This window comes from Gopherus evgoodei, chromosome 17 (genome assembly GCF_007399415.2).
Source record: "Gopherus evgoodei ecotype Sinaloan lineage chromosome 17, rGopEvg1_v1.p, whole genome shotgun sequence".
NCBI classification, from domain to species: Eukaryota; Metazoa; Chordata; order Testudines; family Testudinidae; genus Gopherus; species Gopherus evgoodei.
This window is the reverse complement of record NC_044338.1, coordinates 7,930,731-7,944,814: the sequence shown is the minus strand read 5'-3', so window position 1 is coordinate 7,944,814 and position 14,084 is coordinate 7,930,731. Positions and strand designations below refer to the sequence as shown.

The window sequence follows — 14,084 nt, the reverse complement described above, 5'->3', positions numbered from 1 at the left end:
GAGATGCTGGTGCTGATACTGCTTTTGTTATAACTGTTCTGTGGAGAAAGGACTTCACTTTCTAGGGCTGTCAGTCTGGCAGCTGGTTCCCCACATCCCAAAGCTCCCTCTTCCTTTGTCTCCTATTTTTTGTTGCTGCACCTAGAACCAAAATGCCTTCTCAAGACTTATAGGGGAATGACAAGGTGATGCGTGTGAAAGGTGCAGTGTTCTGTTACCTCGTGGATGTTGTTTGTATTTTAGGCCTCCGAGTGGACTGGCAGGAGAATGACCTTCAGAAGCGCATCTTAAATGTGCCCCAGGAGCTGTATGAAAAAGGCTACGTGAAAGATGTGGATGATGGGCTGCTGGTAGGTGGATACTACTTGGGTGGTCTTTGGTTTGGCCCACTTCAGAAAGAATGATGTAAGCCAGTGATGGGTACATACCTCAAGAGTCTAGGGGTTTGATTCCCTATAGGAATTCTCAAAGCTCAGCCAAACTTCTCAGTTGAGCAAAACTGGGGCTTGAAAATCCTCTGAACAAGATTCTGTCATGCAAGATATCTGGTATCCTACCTCCTGGGTAGGACCAGAAGCAGAAGTGCACAGGTGCATGAAAATTAGGAAGGGCAGATGGGTACAAAACTGTACTGCAGTGAGGGCTCTATTTCATTTCTGGATCAGTGTTCAGAGAGTGTCTGCTTTCTTCTTAAACTGGTTTGCTCACTCCTCCTTTAAACCCTTCTTTATTTCCTTCCTTCCTTTCTAGAACTAGAAGAGGTCTGGGTTCTGTGGTCTCTCTTCTTCTGTGACTGTGGTAGACAACAGTTTAATCTCCTGAGGACTAGAATGCTTTAGGTTTACTGAAGTTATTGGGATTATCCTAAGTGCATGTGATATGCAGGAGGTCTGGTTAGATGATCCAGTGATCCCTTCTGACCCCAAACTTTGAAACTATGAAAAAGAATGAAATCCCTAACTTGTTTCATAGGCTGCTCAACAGCTTTTGTACGTAATCCTTTTCTCTTTCCATCTTCAGGCAGCTGAAAAAGTTGGCTACCCAGTCATGATCAAGGCCTCTGAAGGAGGAGGAGGAAAAGGAATCAGGAAAGTTAACAATGCAGATGACTTCCCCAACCTCTTTAGACAGGTAAATCTCTTCCCATTCATTTGTGCTGTCTTGTTTCTAGTGTGGAGGTCACTGTAGATGTTCTGCACAGTTCAGCAAGAGCTTATCCAGGAATGTTGAGGGACATAAAAGCACTGTACTATCCATCAACACCTGTCTTGCTGCTCTGAACTGTTGGGGTCTTGCCAAACTTTGCTTTATAGCCATGAGTATGTCACTAGAATGCCCCTATATCTGTGAAGACTATAGTAACTCCAATGCAACACCAGTTAACCAAATATCATGGTGCTGAGTGTGATTGCTGTGGTTTCTGATAATAGAAGGAGTTCCAAATGTAATTAACAGATGCTGAGGAATGTGCCCCTGTTTCAGATAATAGGGACTTGCGGATAAGGGAGGTTTTGATAATGGAGGTTGTACTGTAATTATACACCACTGGAGCACAGGGTATTTCCAGCAATGAATGGCCTAGGGCAAATCCTAGTCATTTTCTTCCCCCAGAAAATGCCCTAGGCTTCTACAGGAACCTGATGTCTCAATTTATTTGAACTGTTTTCCTCAGTGCTCTGGGGTTAGTATGTGCTGCATTAGCCATTCTGGATTGGTATCTCAGTTCAAATGCTTCACTGCTGGGTTCACTTGTAGTTTCCATTTAGTAACTGATGGCAGTGGTGTTCTTTCACTTATCACCATTCCATTGGCAGGGCAGCACTTCCATCAGGATCCAATAGACCCGTGAGCATACCAGCATATGCCTGCTGTGTTAGACAGCACTGAGATGGTTAAATGTTCTGTTCAACTTGAAAATTGCTATGTGAGACTTCATTACAGAACGCTCCTATGCCTCCTGTAAGATTTGATGAGACTGTTGATTCTGCACCTCTAATATTATTTCCTGGGGCTAGAGCTTAAAAGGGCAGCCTGGTGGTCTGTTCATAATAGTACAAGATTGGGAATCAGATTTCTGGGATCTGTTGGTATCCCCAGCTGTGCCACTTAATTCCTTTGTGACCTTGGCCAAGTTACTTACGTCATCCGTGCTTCCATTTCTCCATCTGTGGGCTCAGTTCATTAATGTCTGTGAAGTGCTTTGAGTTTCTCAGATGGAAATAGAAATGCAGAGCATTCAGATTTCTAACGTTTGGTCATACAGGTAAGACTGTGTCAGTACTCTGCAGTATTAACGGCCTCTTACAGAAAGGCGGTTGAAGGAGCCTGACTGCGTGTCAGAATAGGAGGGAGAGTTGGTTTGCATTATGTTGTCTCTGTTGTAGGTTCAGGCTGAAGTGCCAGGCTCACCGATCTTTGTGATGAGACTGGCCAAGCAGTCTCGCCACCTGGAGGTGCAGATCCTTGCGGATCAGTACGGCAATGCCATCTCCCTCTTTGGCCGTGACTGCTCTGTGCAGCGCAGGCACCAGAAGATCATCGAAGAGGCTCCTGCAACTATTGCTACCTCAGTGGTGTTTGAGCATATGGAACAGGTGCGTGTGGTTCTGTGAATTCCACTTTCCCTGCCTTTTGCGAAGAAAAGTGATACTCTGCCTGCAGAAGGAGCCAGTTCTCTGACATTCCAAAAAAAACCAAGAATGGTGACAGTCTCTTCAAATAGCAGCACAGGATCCAGTGTTGCAATCTTAGTATGTACAGATTAGCACTCATGTTTCCAGAACTGTTTGTGTGTGTGCTGTCAAACAACTGCAGAGTTCCATTCCAGAAGTGGCTGCATTTCAATAGTGGGAGAAATGATCCCTGAGTATACAGCATGTGAATGTGTCTGAAAAACTTGTCAAATTCTTGGAGATCTCAGAATGCTTGACTCTGTAGTTGCATGGTTGTGGGTTTGTTATACGGAGTGTGTATACGGTACTTCGCCACTCCAGCCCCTGCTGTGCCAAGCATAATCCATTTTTTCAGAAAGAGGCCCATGTGACTTGAAACATTTTTGTGACATATGATGTTTAGTTCCCCTAAGTGGTCAGTGATGTTTTGAATTTGTATTGACACATTCATAGAGAGGAATAGGGGGTTGACAGATTCCAACTATATAAACTTTACAGGGATAGCAAATGGCTATTCTAGAATTCCAATAAGAGTGTGAGATGTGGATTGGGTGGGTGGAATGAAAAGGGTGGTTGACCATGATCTATATGGGCTAAACATTTTCTCCATCTCATCTCCTAGTGTGCAGTGAAGCTCGCCAAGATGGTGGGGTATGTGAGCGCTGGTACAGTGGAATACCTCTATAGCCAGGATGGCAGCTTCTACTTCCTGGAGCTGAATCCCCGCCTGCAGGTGGAGCACCCCTGCACAGAGATGGTGGCTGACGTCAACCTGCCTGCAGCACAGTTACAGGTGAGTCACAACACAGGCTTCATACCTGTGGAGACATTTAAAGGTGTTCAAAGTATGGGGTGTTGGAGAGGTCTGAGCACAAATAACCGGTTCCACTAGAGTCTGGGGGGGGTGAGGGTGGACGCTCCTGTCTGGGTCACTCCCAGTGTTCAGCTCTGCAGTGTTCTTACAGATGAATCATGTACACGTTAGGTGATCAAGTCACTGATGACAGGGAAAGCATGAGGCTTGGCTTAGTAACAAGAGAACTATTAAATGCAACACTAATAAGAAAATTTGTCTTTAATAGTTTTAACCCAGTAGTGCCCCCTCAAATTGTTGTTTATATCTAATTAAGAAATATATTTAAATTGCTGGCAACATTATCCGGTAACAGCATTGTTGATATTTAATATCCCCCAAAGTGGAATCGTTACATTCCTCATCCAAATACTCAACAAGCTTCTATACAATAAACCAACCGGTTCATGTGCACAGCATGTGAGAACGCAGAGCTTCTTGGTACCTATTCCCTGGCTTCCCAGAAATAGGAGCCGTTGCAAGGCCTTTCTCCGGACTGCCCAGTGAATCTGGTAATTCTTGGCATCCTTAGTGTGGTTTTTTAAAGGCAGTATTCCTGCAGCTCCTGGTAAAAATTCCTGACTTATAAGAGAGGCTTTTTTGTTTCACATGCCTGAATGCCCAGAGATGCACAGGTCATTGTACATCATTGGCTTTTAAAATCAAGCATCCTTTTGCCCACAAGGATCAGCTCAGGATGCTGAAACTTACGCCAATCAGGCCAGCTTCTCTGTCTTCATACTTTTGTAGTAATTGTTCCACATTCAGCCCTGCTCAAATTTAGTGACACAGTTAGGGCCGTGATGATAACACGCCAGAATCCATAGTAGCATATACATTTTATTAAATGCTCCTTGCCATTTTTCTTACCTGTCTCTTCCCAGGTAGATTAAAAGTAATTGTTTGTTTGACTCCACTGGCAGGAAGACACCACAGTTAATTAACTTTGTCCTCCATCTGCAGTTATTGGAAATGAGCAGCCACAAGCCCTATGTTTTGCGATTCTGCCAGCCAGATTTAGCCCTCTGTCTTGAGTTGGAGCATATTGGATTTACATGAAGAGCATGGTCTCTGTCTTGACTGTATTGCAGATTCTGATGAAATGTGCATCTTTCAGATAGACAGGGTAGCCTTATATATAGGCCAGTGACCAGACCACAGGACAGGGAGTCAGGTCATCTGAATTCCATTCCCAGCTATTTCATTGACTCACCATGTCAGCTTGAGCAAATGGCTTCCTTTCTGAATCCATTTCCCCTTCTGTAAAACAAAGATGACTTTCATCCATCTTCATGAAGCACTTTGAGACTGACAGGTGAAGAGGTGCAAAACATTATTATTGGGTGCATCCTGAGGTAAAGAGTTGTGACCTTATGCCTAGAAAGCAAGCCCTGGAATCACAGTAATATATACAACCAGTGTCCAGCCACCACTGAAGATGGGTGTAATGAACCTGTGAAGGTTAGGGGAAATGAAACTTATGTGAGAAGTAAAACTTAGCTAACTATATTTTATATTCTCCTATAGATTGCCATGGGGATTCCCCTCCATAGGATCAAAGATATCCGAGTAATGTATGGTGTGTCTCCTTGGGGAGATGTCCCCATTGACTTTGAGAACTCAGCCCACGTCCCCTGTCCACGGGGCCATGTGATTGCTGCTCGTATCACCAGTGAAAATCCAGATGAGGTAAAAGCTGCACTTAGCGTTTGTTGTTTCTGTAGTATTGGTATATCATTCTAATGAGCCATGTTCCTGCATGCACAGTTGTCAGCAAGGATCAAACCCAGAACGTTCTATACCAAATTCAAGTGAACTGAGAGAGAAATCCTTTTTTTGGCTGAAGTTAGCCATAGAGAGTATTATATAGTAGGATGAAACCTTCCCCATCCCTTGATCAAAATAATACTCTTACTCTTGTAAAAAATGCCTCACGATCTTGAACTCCATTACTCCTGAACTCTTTGCTCGCGCACACAAAGTATGTCCATGTGCATCATAGCTGGCTAACATTTTAAGAGGTTAATGACAACAAAGACCTTGGATAGACCTTGGTTTCCTGTCATTTCTCAAGGATGGCATCTCTTGCATCTCAGCACTCCTTAGACACGTGTGGGTGCATTTGTATTGAATCTTTTACATCACTTCCTATAGCACTTGGGTTTATCTTGGAGGTCTCCTACCCAGTGTAGATGCAGCCTGACGTTACCTAGCATGTGATATCCCAGTACTGGGAAGTGCTGCTAATCTCTAGCCTAAACAACTCCCAGTTGGTGTTTTTTTTTTTTTTTTTGTTTTTGTTTGTTTTTTTTTCCGATGAGCGCATACTACTCCTGGAATGTTTACTTTTCCTTTAGGGTGCGTAACCATTTAATATATTTCCTTGTAGGGTTTTAAGCCCAGCTCTGGAACAGTCCAGGAACTGAATTTCCGCAGCAATAAGAATGTCTGGGGCTATTTCAGCGTTGCTGCTGCAGGGGGGCTTCACGAATATGCTGACTCTCAGTTTGGTCACTGCTTCTCCTGGGGAGAGAACCGTGAGGAGGCCATTTCGTAAGTAGCCAGGAAAGTGGTTAGAATATGGAAGTAACTCACTGTGAAAACCCTCCTCGGGTGCTCTCATAGACTCATAGACTCATAGACTCTAGGACTGGAAGGGACCTCGAGAGGTCATCGAGTCCAGTCCCCTGCCCTCATGGCAGGACCAAATACTGTCTAGACCATCCCTGATAGACATTTATCTAACCTACTCTTAAATATCTCCAGCGATGGAGATTCCACAACTTCCCTAGGCAATCTATTCCAGTGTTTAACTACCCTGACAGTTAGGAACTTTTTCCTAATGTCCAACCTAAATCTCCCTTGCTGCAGTTTAAGCCCATTGTTTCTTGTTCTATCATTAGAGGCTAACGTGAACAAGTTTTCTCCCTCCTCCTGATGACACCCTTTTAGATACCTGAAAACTGCTATCAGGTCCCCTCTCAGTCTTCTCTTTTCCAAACTAAACAAACCCAATTCCTTCAGCCTTCCTTCATAGGTCATGTTCTCAAGACCTTTAATCATTCTTGTTGCTCTTCTCTGGACCCTCTCCAATTTCTCCACATCTTTCTTGAAATGCGGTGCCCAGAACTGGACACAATACTCCAGTTGAGGCCTAACCAGCGCAGAGTAAAGCGGAAGAATGACTTCTCGTGTCTTGTTTACAACACACCTGTTTATGCATCCCAGAATCACGTTTGCTTTTTTTGCAACAGTATCACACTGTTGACTCATATTAAGCTTGTGGTCCACTATGACCCCTAGATCTCTTTCTGCCATACTTCTTCCTAGACAGTCTCTTCCCATTCTGTATGTGTGAAACTGATTGTTCCTTCCTAAGTGGAGCACTTTGCATTTATCTTTATTGAACTTCATCCTGTTTACCTCAGACCATTTCTCCAACTTGTCCAGATCATTTTGAATTTTGACCCTGTCCTCCAAAGCAGTTGCAATCCCTCCCAGTTTGGTATCATCCGCAAACTTAATAAGTGTACTTTCTATGCCAACATCTAAATCGTTGATGAAGATATTGAACAGAACCGGCCCCAAAACAGACCCCTGCGGAACCCCACTTGTTATACCTTTCCAGCAGGATTGGGAGCCATTAACAACTACTCTCTGAGTACGGTTATCCAGCCAGTTATGCACCCACCTTATAGTAGCCCCATCTAAGTTGTACTTTCCTAGCTTATCTATAAGAATATCATGCGAGACCGTATCAAATGCCTTACTAAAGTCTAGGTATATCACATCCACCGCTTCTCCCTTATCCACAAGGCTCGTTATCCTATCAAAGAACGCTATCAGATTGGTTTGACACGATTTGTTCTTTACAAATCCATGCTGGCTATTCCCTATTACCTTACCACCTTCCAAGTGTTTGCAGATGATGCCTTTGATTACCTGCTCCATTATCTTCCCTGGCACAGAAGTTAAACTAACAGGTCTGTAATTTCCTGGGTTGTTTTTATTTCCCTTTTTATAGATGGGCACTATATTTGCCCCCTTCCAGTCTTCTGGAATCTCCCCCGTCTCCCATGATTTCCCAAAGATAATAGCTAGAGGCTCAGATACCTCTTCTATTAACTCCTTGAGTATTCTAGGATGCATTTCATCAGGCCCTGGTGACTTGCAGGCATTTAACTTTTCTAAGTGATTTTTTACTTGCTCTTTCGTTATTTTCTCTTCTAAACCTACCCTCTTCTCGTAAGCATTCACTATACTAGACATTCCTTCAGACTTCTCAGTGAAGACCGAAACAAAGAAGTCATTAAGCATCTCTGCCATTTCCAAGTCTCCCGTTACTGTTCCCCCCTCCTCATTGAGCAGTGGGCCTACCCTGTCCTTAGTCTTCCTCTTGCTTCTAATGTATTGATAAAAAGTCTTCTTGTTTCCCTTTATTCCCATAGCTAGTTTGAGCTCATTTTGTGCCTTTGCTTGTCTAATCTTGCCTCTGCATTCCTGGGTTATTTGCCTATATTCATCCTTCGTGATCTGACCTAGTTTCCATTTTTTATATGATGCCTTTTTATTTTGTAGGTCCCGCAAGATCTCAAGGGTAAGCCAAGGTGGTCTTTTGCCACATTTTCTATCTTTCCTAACCATCGGAATAACTTGCTTTTGGGCCCTTAATAGCGTCCCTTTGAAAAACTGCCAACTTTCCTCAGTTGTTTTTCCCCTCAGTCTTAATTCCCATGGGACCTTGCCTATCAGCTCTCTGAGCTTACCAAAATCCGCCTTCCTGAAATCCATGGTCTCTATTCTGCTGTACTCCCTTCTACCTTTCCTTAGAATTGCAAATTCTATGAGTTCATGATCACTTTCACCCAAGCTTCCTTCTACTTTCAAATTCTCAACAAGTTCCTCCCTATTAGTTAAGATCAAGTCTAGAACAGCTTCCCCCCTAGTAGCTTTTTCAACTTTCTGAAATAAAAAGTTGTCTGCAATGCAGTCCAGGAACTAATCTATAGAGGGCTTGGTCCTACAAGTGCCTCATGCAGAACCCCCATGAACTCCACCTGTGACTTTGGTTTTGTATGCAAACCTAGCCTCTTGGAAGGGATCTGTAATCCCTCATAACAGCTGTAATTTAGTTGCCAATGAGCAAGGAGTTAAATCTAACTCCGCTTCCTCTAGAAGAGTGGCTGCTTAGGAGAGAGTGCCTTGGGGGAAGGGAGGGCTGACCACCCAGGGTCATAGGATTAGGTTTGAATCCCAAGTTTGGGAGCTTTTCTGTTTACACCTTGTTATTTATGTCACCTTTTCAATTTCCTATTATAAGTGGTGATCTGTTAAGAAGCTCTTGCTGCCTACAAATGTTTTATCCTCAAAGCTTAAGAACCCAGAGTTGATGAGTACCACATACAGAGTTGCTGTGCAAATGGAATCTCCTGCTAAAGTTCTGCAAAACCTATGGAAAGGTTTACCAATTTTTAAATATTTTATAAATATTCATAGAGGGGGAATATTTTCCTGACGTTTAGCTGAATGGAAGTGTGGAGAACATTTACCATACAGGCTGGCTCTCTGAAGGGTTAAATGGAACATTACTAAACATTTGCCCAGTAGTATCCTAAATATTCAACATACATAATTTCCAGTGGAGTTGTCATATTATGAGCTTTTCTTGCAGAAATGTTTTTCTGTGGGTTATAGTCAGGGGCGCGGCTTCAGGCACCAGCGCTCCAAGCACGTGCCTGGGGCGGCAACCCACGGGGGGCACTCTGCCGGTCGCCGCTAGGGCGGCAGGCAAGGTGCCTTCAGTGGCTTGCCTGCGAAGGGTCCACTGGTCCCGTGGCTTCGGCGACCTCCCACAGGCGTGCCTGCAGGACCGAAGCCGCGGGACCAGTGGACCCTCCGTGCTTGGGGCAGCAAAATGTCTAGAGCCACCCCTGGTTATGGTAAACATGAAAGGGAGTAGAACTCACCCTTCCATTCGGTTTAAGTTGGGTCTCATAACTTGAAGATCCTTTGAGACCTGGAAGTTTGTCTCTCACACAGCCAATAAGATTGAAAGGTAAAAATGTATAGAGATAATGTCATTTTCATTATTCAGCATTGACTATTGCCAATAATAATAATCAGTGGGATAATGCCAGGTTTGTATGGGATGATGGTAAATTTGGTACTAATGTGGATGAAGTACCTTTTTAATCAGGTACAGTTGAGAGGTGTGGATGTGAAGAATACAGTTTTAGCAAACATCCAGTAGGAAGAGTAAATTTTCAAGTACAATCTGTAGAGGAAACCTTATGCAGACTCAACGTCAGACTCCAATCTGGCTTTTGGTCTTCTCACTCCACTGAAACTGCATTTGCAAGATCTTCAGCAATGACGATCAAGCCAGGGCGAAGGATGAGTAGAAAAGAATAGTGAGAAAATCAGAAAGATCAAAGCACCAAATAAGTTTCTCTGGTACATCCCAAGTGTAAGCTGGAGGAAGCTGATGATGTCTCATTCCCAGGCATGATGCACGTGCAGCATCTTGCTCCCATGCGCACACACACTTCATCTGCTCTTGGCATGACTAACTTGTTTTTCCAGGTGACTCACTGGGGATGTTAATTTGTGGTAACTGTCTAGGCTTACCAGGTTACAACGAATTATTAGTGAGACACCGTTTGTGAATTCCTTTTCCTTTCAGAAACATGGTGGTGGCTTTGAAGGAACTGTCCATCCGAGGGGATTTCCGAACCACTGTTGAGTACTTGATTAAACTGCTGGAGACAGAAAGCTTCCAGCACAACAGCATTGACACTGGCTGGCTGGACAGGCTCATTGCTGAGAAAGTGCAGGTATACCCATTTGTTTCAGGAGATTATAAATTTTGGGGAGTGGGGATTGATTTATTGGGGAGGAAAGCATGATCTTGAAAGCTTGGCACTTGCTGGTCAGAGATTTAACAATGGTGATGCTCTACTCAGTCCTTAGTAAGGACTCTGGAAACAAATGCATTAGGCTTAGTTTTCATTTTCCCTGTGCCTTTTTACCCCATTTTGGCAGAATAAAGAGTCCTTAAGCACTTGTAAAGGGCCATTAGTGTAACTGAGAATCAGGCTTATTGTTTTCACTGGGAATTTTAAACAAATGACGAGTGAAAACTTATGTAGTACCTCAGGATTTGGCCCAGTGAGAATAAAACTCAAATTGTTTCCTTTGAATTAGCGCAGAGGTGACCTGCTTACTGGCCTGCTTTCATGTATGGCTACCATTAGTATTACAATAATTTTAACTTTAAGGGATTTTCTACCTTGGACAGCAAATGCAACTGACCATAATGACATGAATGACACTCTCAAATAGGGAGAGGCCAGGATGGAGGGATGATAAAGCAGAAGGAATTGAGCATGTGGAAAGACTGAGGTTTTCCTTCATCCCATACCCTTTCCCTCTAGGCAGAGAGGCCTGACACCATGCTAGGGGTAGTGTGTGGGGCTCTCCATGTGGCTGACGTGAGCTTCCGGAACAGCGTCTCCAACTTCCTGCACTCTCTGGAAAGGTAAAATTACTCTTTGCGGCTAGCACTAGTCACAGACTGTTGACGTTGTATAAAGCTCAACTCGTACGTAGCCCAAATGCAACCCAGGCCAGAAATGTCTAAAGCTTGTTATCGTCTGATGGCTGTTCTCTGGCCTCGGTGGCTGTTTAGCATTCTCAGGCCAGTGCCTGATGGACAGATGTCCATGTGTGTTCTAGAAAAATCCACAAGTGGCGCTGATTAGCTCAATTGTTAGCAGTCTCAGGAGAAAGGCCCGGGATTGAATGCATAACAGAGTTGAGACCCATTCGCGGGACAGCAGGGGTGAAGCTTGTGCTGTCCCTGTTTTGTAGTCCAAGTCTACAGAGGTGTTCATCAGGTGCCTTCTACCAGTGCTCAGAATCCCACTAACATTCTAGCTTGCTTCAAGCTGGATTGGGAGCCCTTGGGAGACCAGCCATAACATTTTAATTCAGACTAAGTCTGACATGACATGGACACTTCTTTTCCAAATGAGGCTGTCAGTCTTGCCAGGCCCATGTTTGGGGCCCCTGGCTCTGGAGGAGGGATCCAAGGAGCATAGTAGTGAAAAGCTGCTTTTAATCACATGGGGCTGTTACTGACCGCAACAAAGATGTGCTGTAAATGTGTTTGATGTTTCAGTGCAAATCGTTCACTATCAGCAAAGCAAGTGGGTTGGGTGGGGGATAGAACAAGGTCTCTGTGGAATGGGAATGAACGTATGTTGGGTTTGAGAGTGATGTCTCTCCTAAGGAGGGATGGTTTAAGATTTAGATGTCCAATCTCCATGCCAGTGCTGCCTCCAAATGCTTGTGTGCTGTGTTTAATCCCCCGCCCCCAGTGGCCATTTAGAGAACTTGAAGGGTAAAGTCTTGCACGTGTCCATCTTTCAGAGGTCAGGTCCTGCCTGCTCATACACTGCTGAACACAGTGGATGTTGAACTCATCTATGATGGAAAGAAGTACGTGCTAAAGGTACAGTGCAATACGGAGACTTTTCTCCGCTGTGGGTTGGAGAGATCTTGTGTTGCTTGGCACCGTCTTGGCTTTGCAATGACTGTTTTGAACAGAAAGGCTGAAGTTAAAATCTGGGTGGTGGGCAAAGACGGCAAGGAAAACGGGAAGGGGATTTTCTCTGCTTCTGTGGGCTTGGAAACTTCTCCACAGTCTCCCATGCAGTGTCCCCAATCTGAGACCCTCTCTTCCATTACAGTTCCCTTGCAGTGAGATCACTGCCAGGCCTTTGCCCTGCAAGACTCCTGTTTTTACATTGATTTTTCAGTACTCAGCAAAACCCTGCTGGTGGTCAGGTGACTCAGATTTCCCGTAGACATCTTCTTTATTACTGAATATAAAAGTCAGTCCAGAAACCTAGGAACTTGCCTGGTGCTCCAGCCGGTATAATATCAATGTACCATATTTCCTTTACGTGCTGCTCCATGTTCTTGCTCATGGACCCATAGGTGACCCGGCAGTCTCCCAATTCCTACGTGGTCGTCATGAACAACTCTTACGTGGAGGTTGAGGTACACCGACTGAGTGACGGAGGGCTGCTCTTATCCTATGATGGCAGCAGCTACACAACCTACATGAAAGAAGAAGTGGACAGGTATCAATCTCAGCTATAGGGATCGTTTATGGTCACTTACTCTTTACATACATGCCAAGATGGGTTAATAGAATTTCATGCTCTGAGACCTCAGCTGCTTATCACCAGGTCAGGAAGGAATCCCCCCAACTACTATACAATACTGAAGAACTCGATGGGTACGTTATTAGGGACAGGAGCAGGGGAAGAAATCTGCTTTCATCTGAAGCATTTGGGATTGCCTGCAGCTGGAAGCAGGATTTGGAATGTGATGCACCAATATGATGTGTGATTCTTTCTTCTCCAGCCTCTCTGCAGTCTCATCGTTCCAGGCAGGAGATGGGTGAACTCCCAGGTTGCCCATCTGGTTTGCTAGCAGTGGGTTACTGAGCTGAATGGGAGCCTACTTTCCAGTTTCCTACAGGCCCTTGGTAGATAGAGTGGCTAGATGTGGTCTCTGTAAGAAGGTGGGAGTTTAGTGTTGCCCTCACACCACCTAACATGGTAGTTTGGAGACCTCAGCCTTTATGGAAGGAGGCTTCTTCCCTGCTTATGGTGACTTTTTCGGGGAGAGGTGAGGCAAAATAAAGAGAGGCTAGCACAGGCTGGCCAAATTCCAACTCTGGTGATTATGTTCTTCTTGCCCAGTTATGCCCTTTCAGTTTCCATTGGCAAGTTCGTTTTTACTTTCTTATTAAAAATCTGCCACTGGTACAGAACAGCTGTCATATTCCACTCCATAGGCTGGGCGTGTGACCTTTTTTATATATGTGCAGACTCAGATTGGTTGGTTTATGGCTGCATAGACCATTGCACAGTATCCTGCAGTTGCACTGAGTGGAGGGCTTAACACAACGAGAGAAGCTGGTGGCATTGCCTGGGAATAGGGTCTAGCCAGCATAGGTGGCGGATGTGCTGATTCAGAGCATTTCTTCAGCTCTCCAATCCCCTGGAGTTTATATCACATAACCCCCTTGGGGTGCATGGGGACTCTTCTCTGTGCAGATCCTAATGAATGTGGCTAGTAGTCTGTGAAAGACTTGGGTTGGAAGATGCTATAAAAATCTAAACACAATGCCTTTGAAATACGTTGTTTCGCCACGGGTGTGGCCTGCTCTTCTCAGCTGCACTCTGAGCACTGGAGGAGTTTGGATGTGGGAGGTTTGGTGAGCGTTTAGCATTTGACAGCTTTGTGTTAACACATCCAATCTCCAGTATTGTCGATCTTGGTTTATATAGAATTTACCAGACCGGATCATATTGGGAGTTCATTGGGTCCAGCATCCAGACTCCCACAGTGACCAGTTACCCACTGATTCAGAAGAAGCAATGCTGTACGTATGCTGGGGGCAGATAGTAATTCCTTCCTGACCCCCGCAGTCCTGATTACTCAGATGTTCATCTCTAGAACCAAGCCACTAAATTGCAGATAAT

At 44.5% G+C, this 14,084-nt stretch overlaps 1 protein-coding gene across 6 annotated transcripts in view; it reads left to right on the top strand.

Moving 5' to 3' along the window:
* The window catches only part of ACACA (acetyl-CoA carboxylase alpha), a 217,350-nt gene that overhangs the window by 63,349 nt on the left and 139,917 nt on the right, over positions 1-14,084 (top strand). For all 6 annotated transcript variants that reach the window (XM_030536766.1, XM_030536765.1, XM_030536763.1 and 3 more), the window contains 10 exons: positions 244-350; positions 1,021-1,131; positions 2,385-2,594; positions 3,295-3,465; positions 5,053-5,214; positions 5,915-6,078; positions 10,208-10,358; positions 10,959-11,062; positions 11,956-12,037; positions 12,526-12,671. In XM_030536766.1, the coding sequence (XP_030392626.1) occupies positions 244-350; positions 1,021-1,131; positions 2,385-2,594; positions 3,295-3,465; positions 5,053-5,214; positions 5,915-6,078; positions 10,208-10,358; positions 10,959-11,062; positions 11,956-12,037; positions 12,526-12,671 (1,408 nt within the window). The remainder of the gene's footprint in view (positions 1-243; positions 351-1,020; positions 1,132-2,384; positions 2,595-3,294; positions 3,466-5,052; positions 5,215-5,914; positions 6,079-10,207; positions 10,359-10,958; positions 11,063-11,955; positions 12,038-12,525; positions 12,672-14,084) is intronic.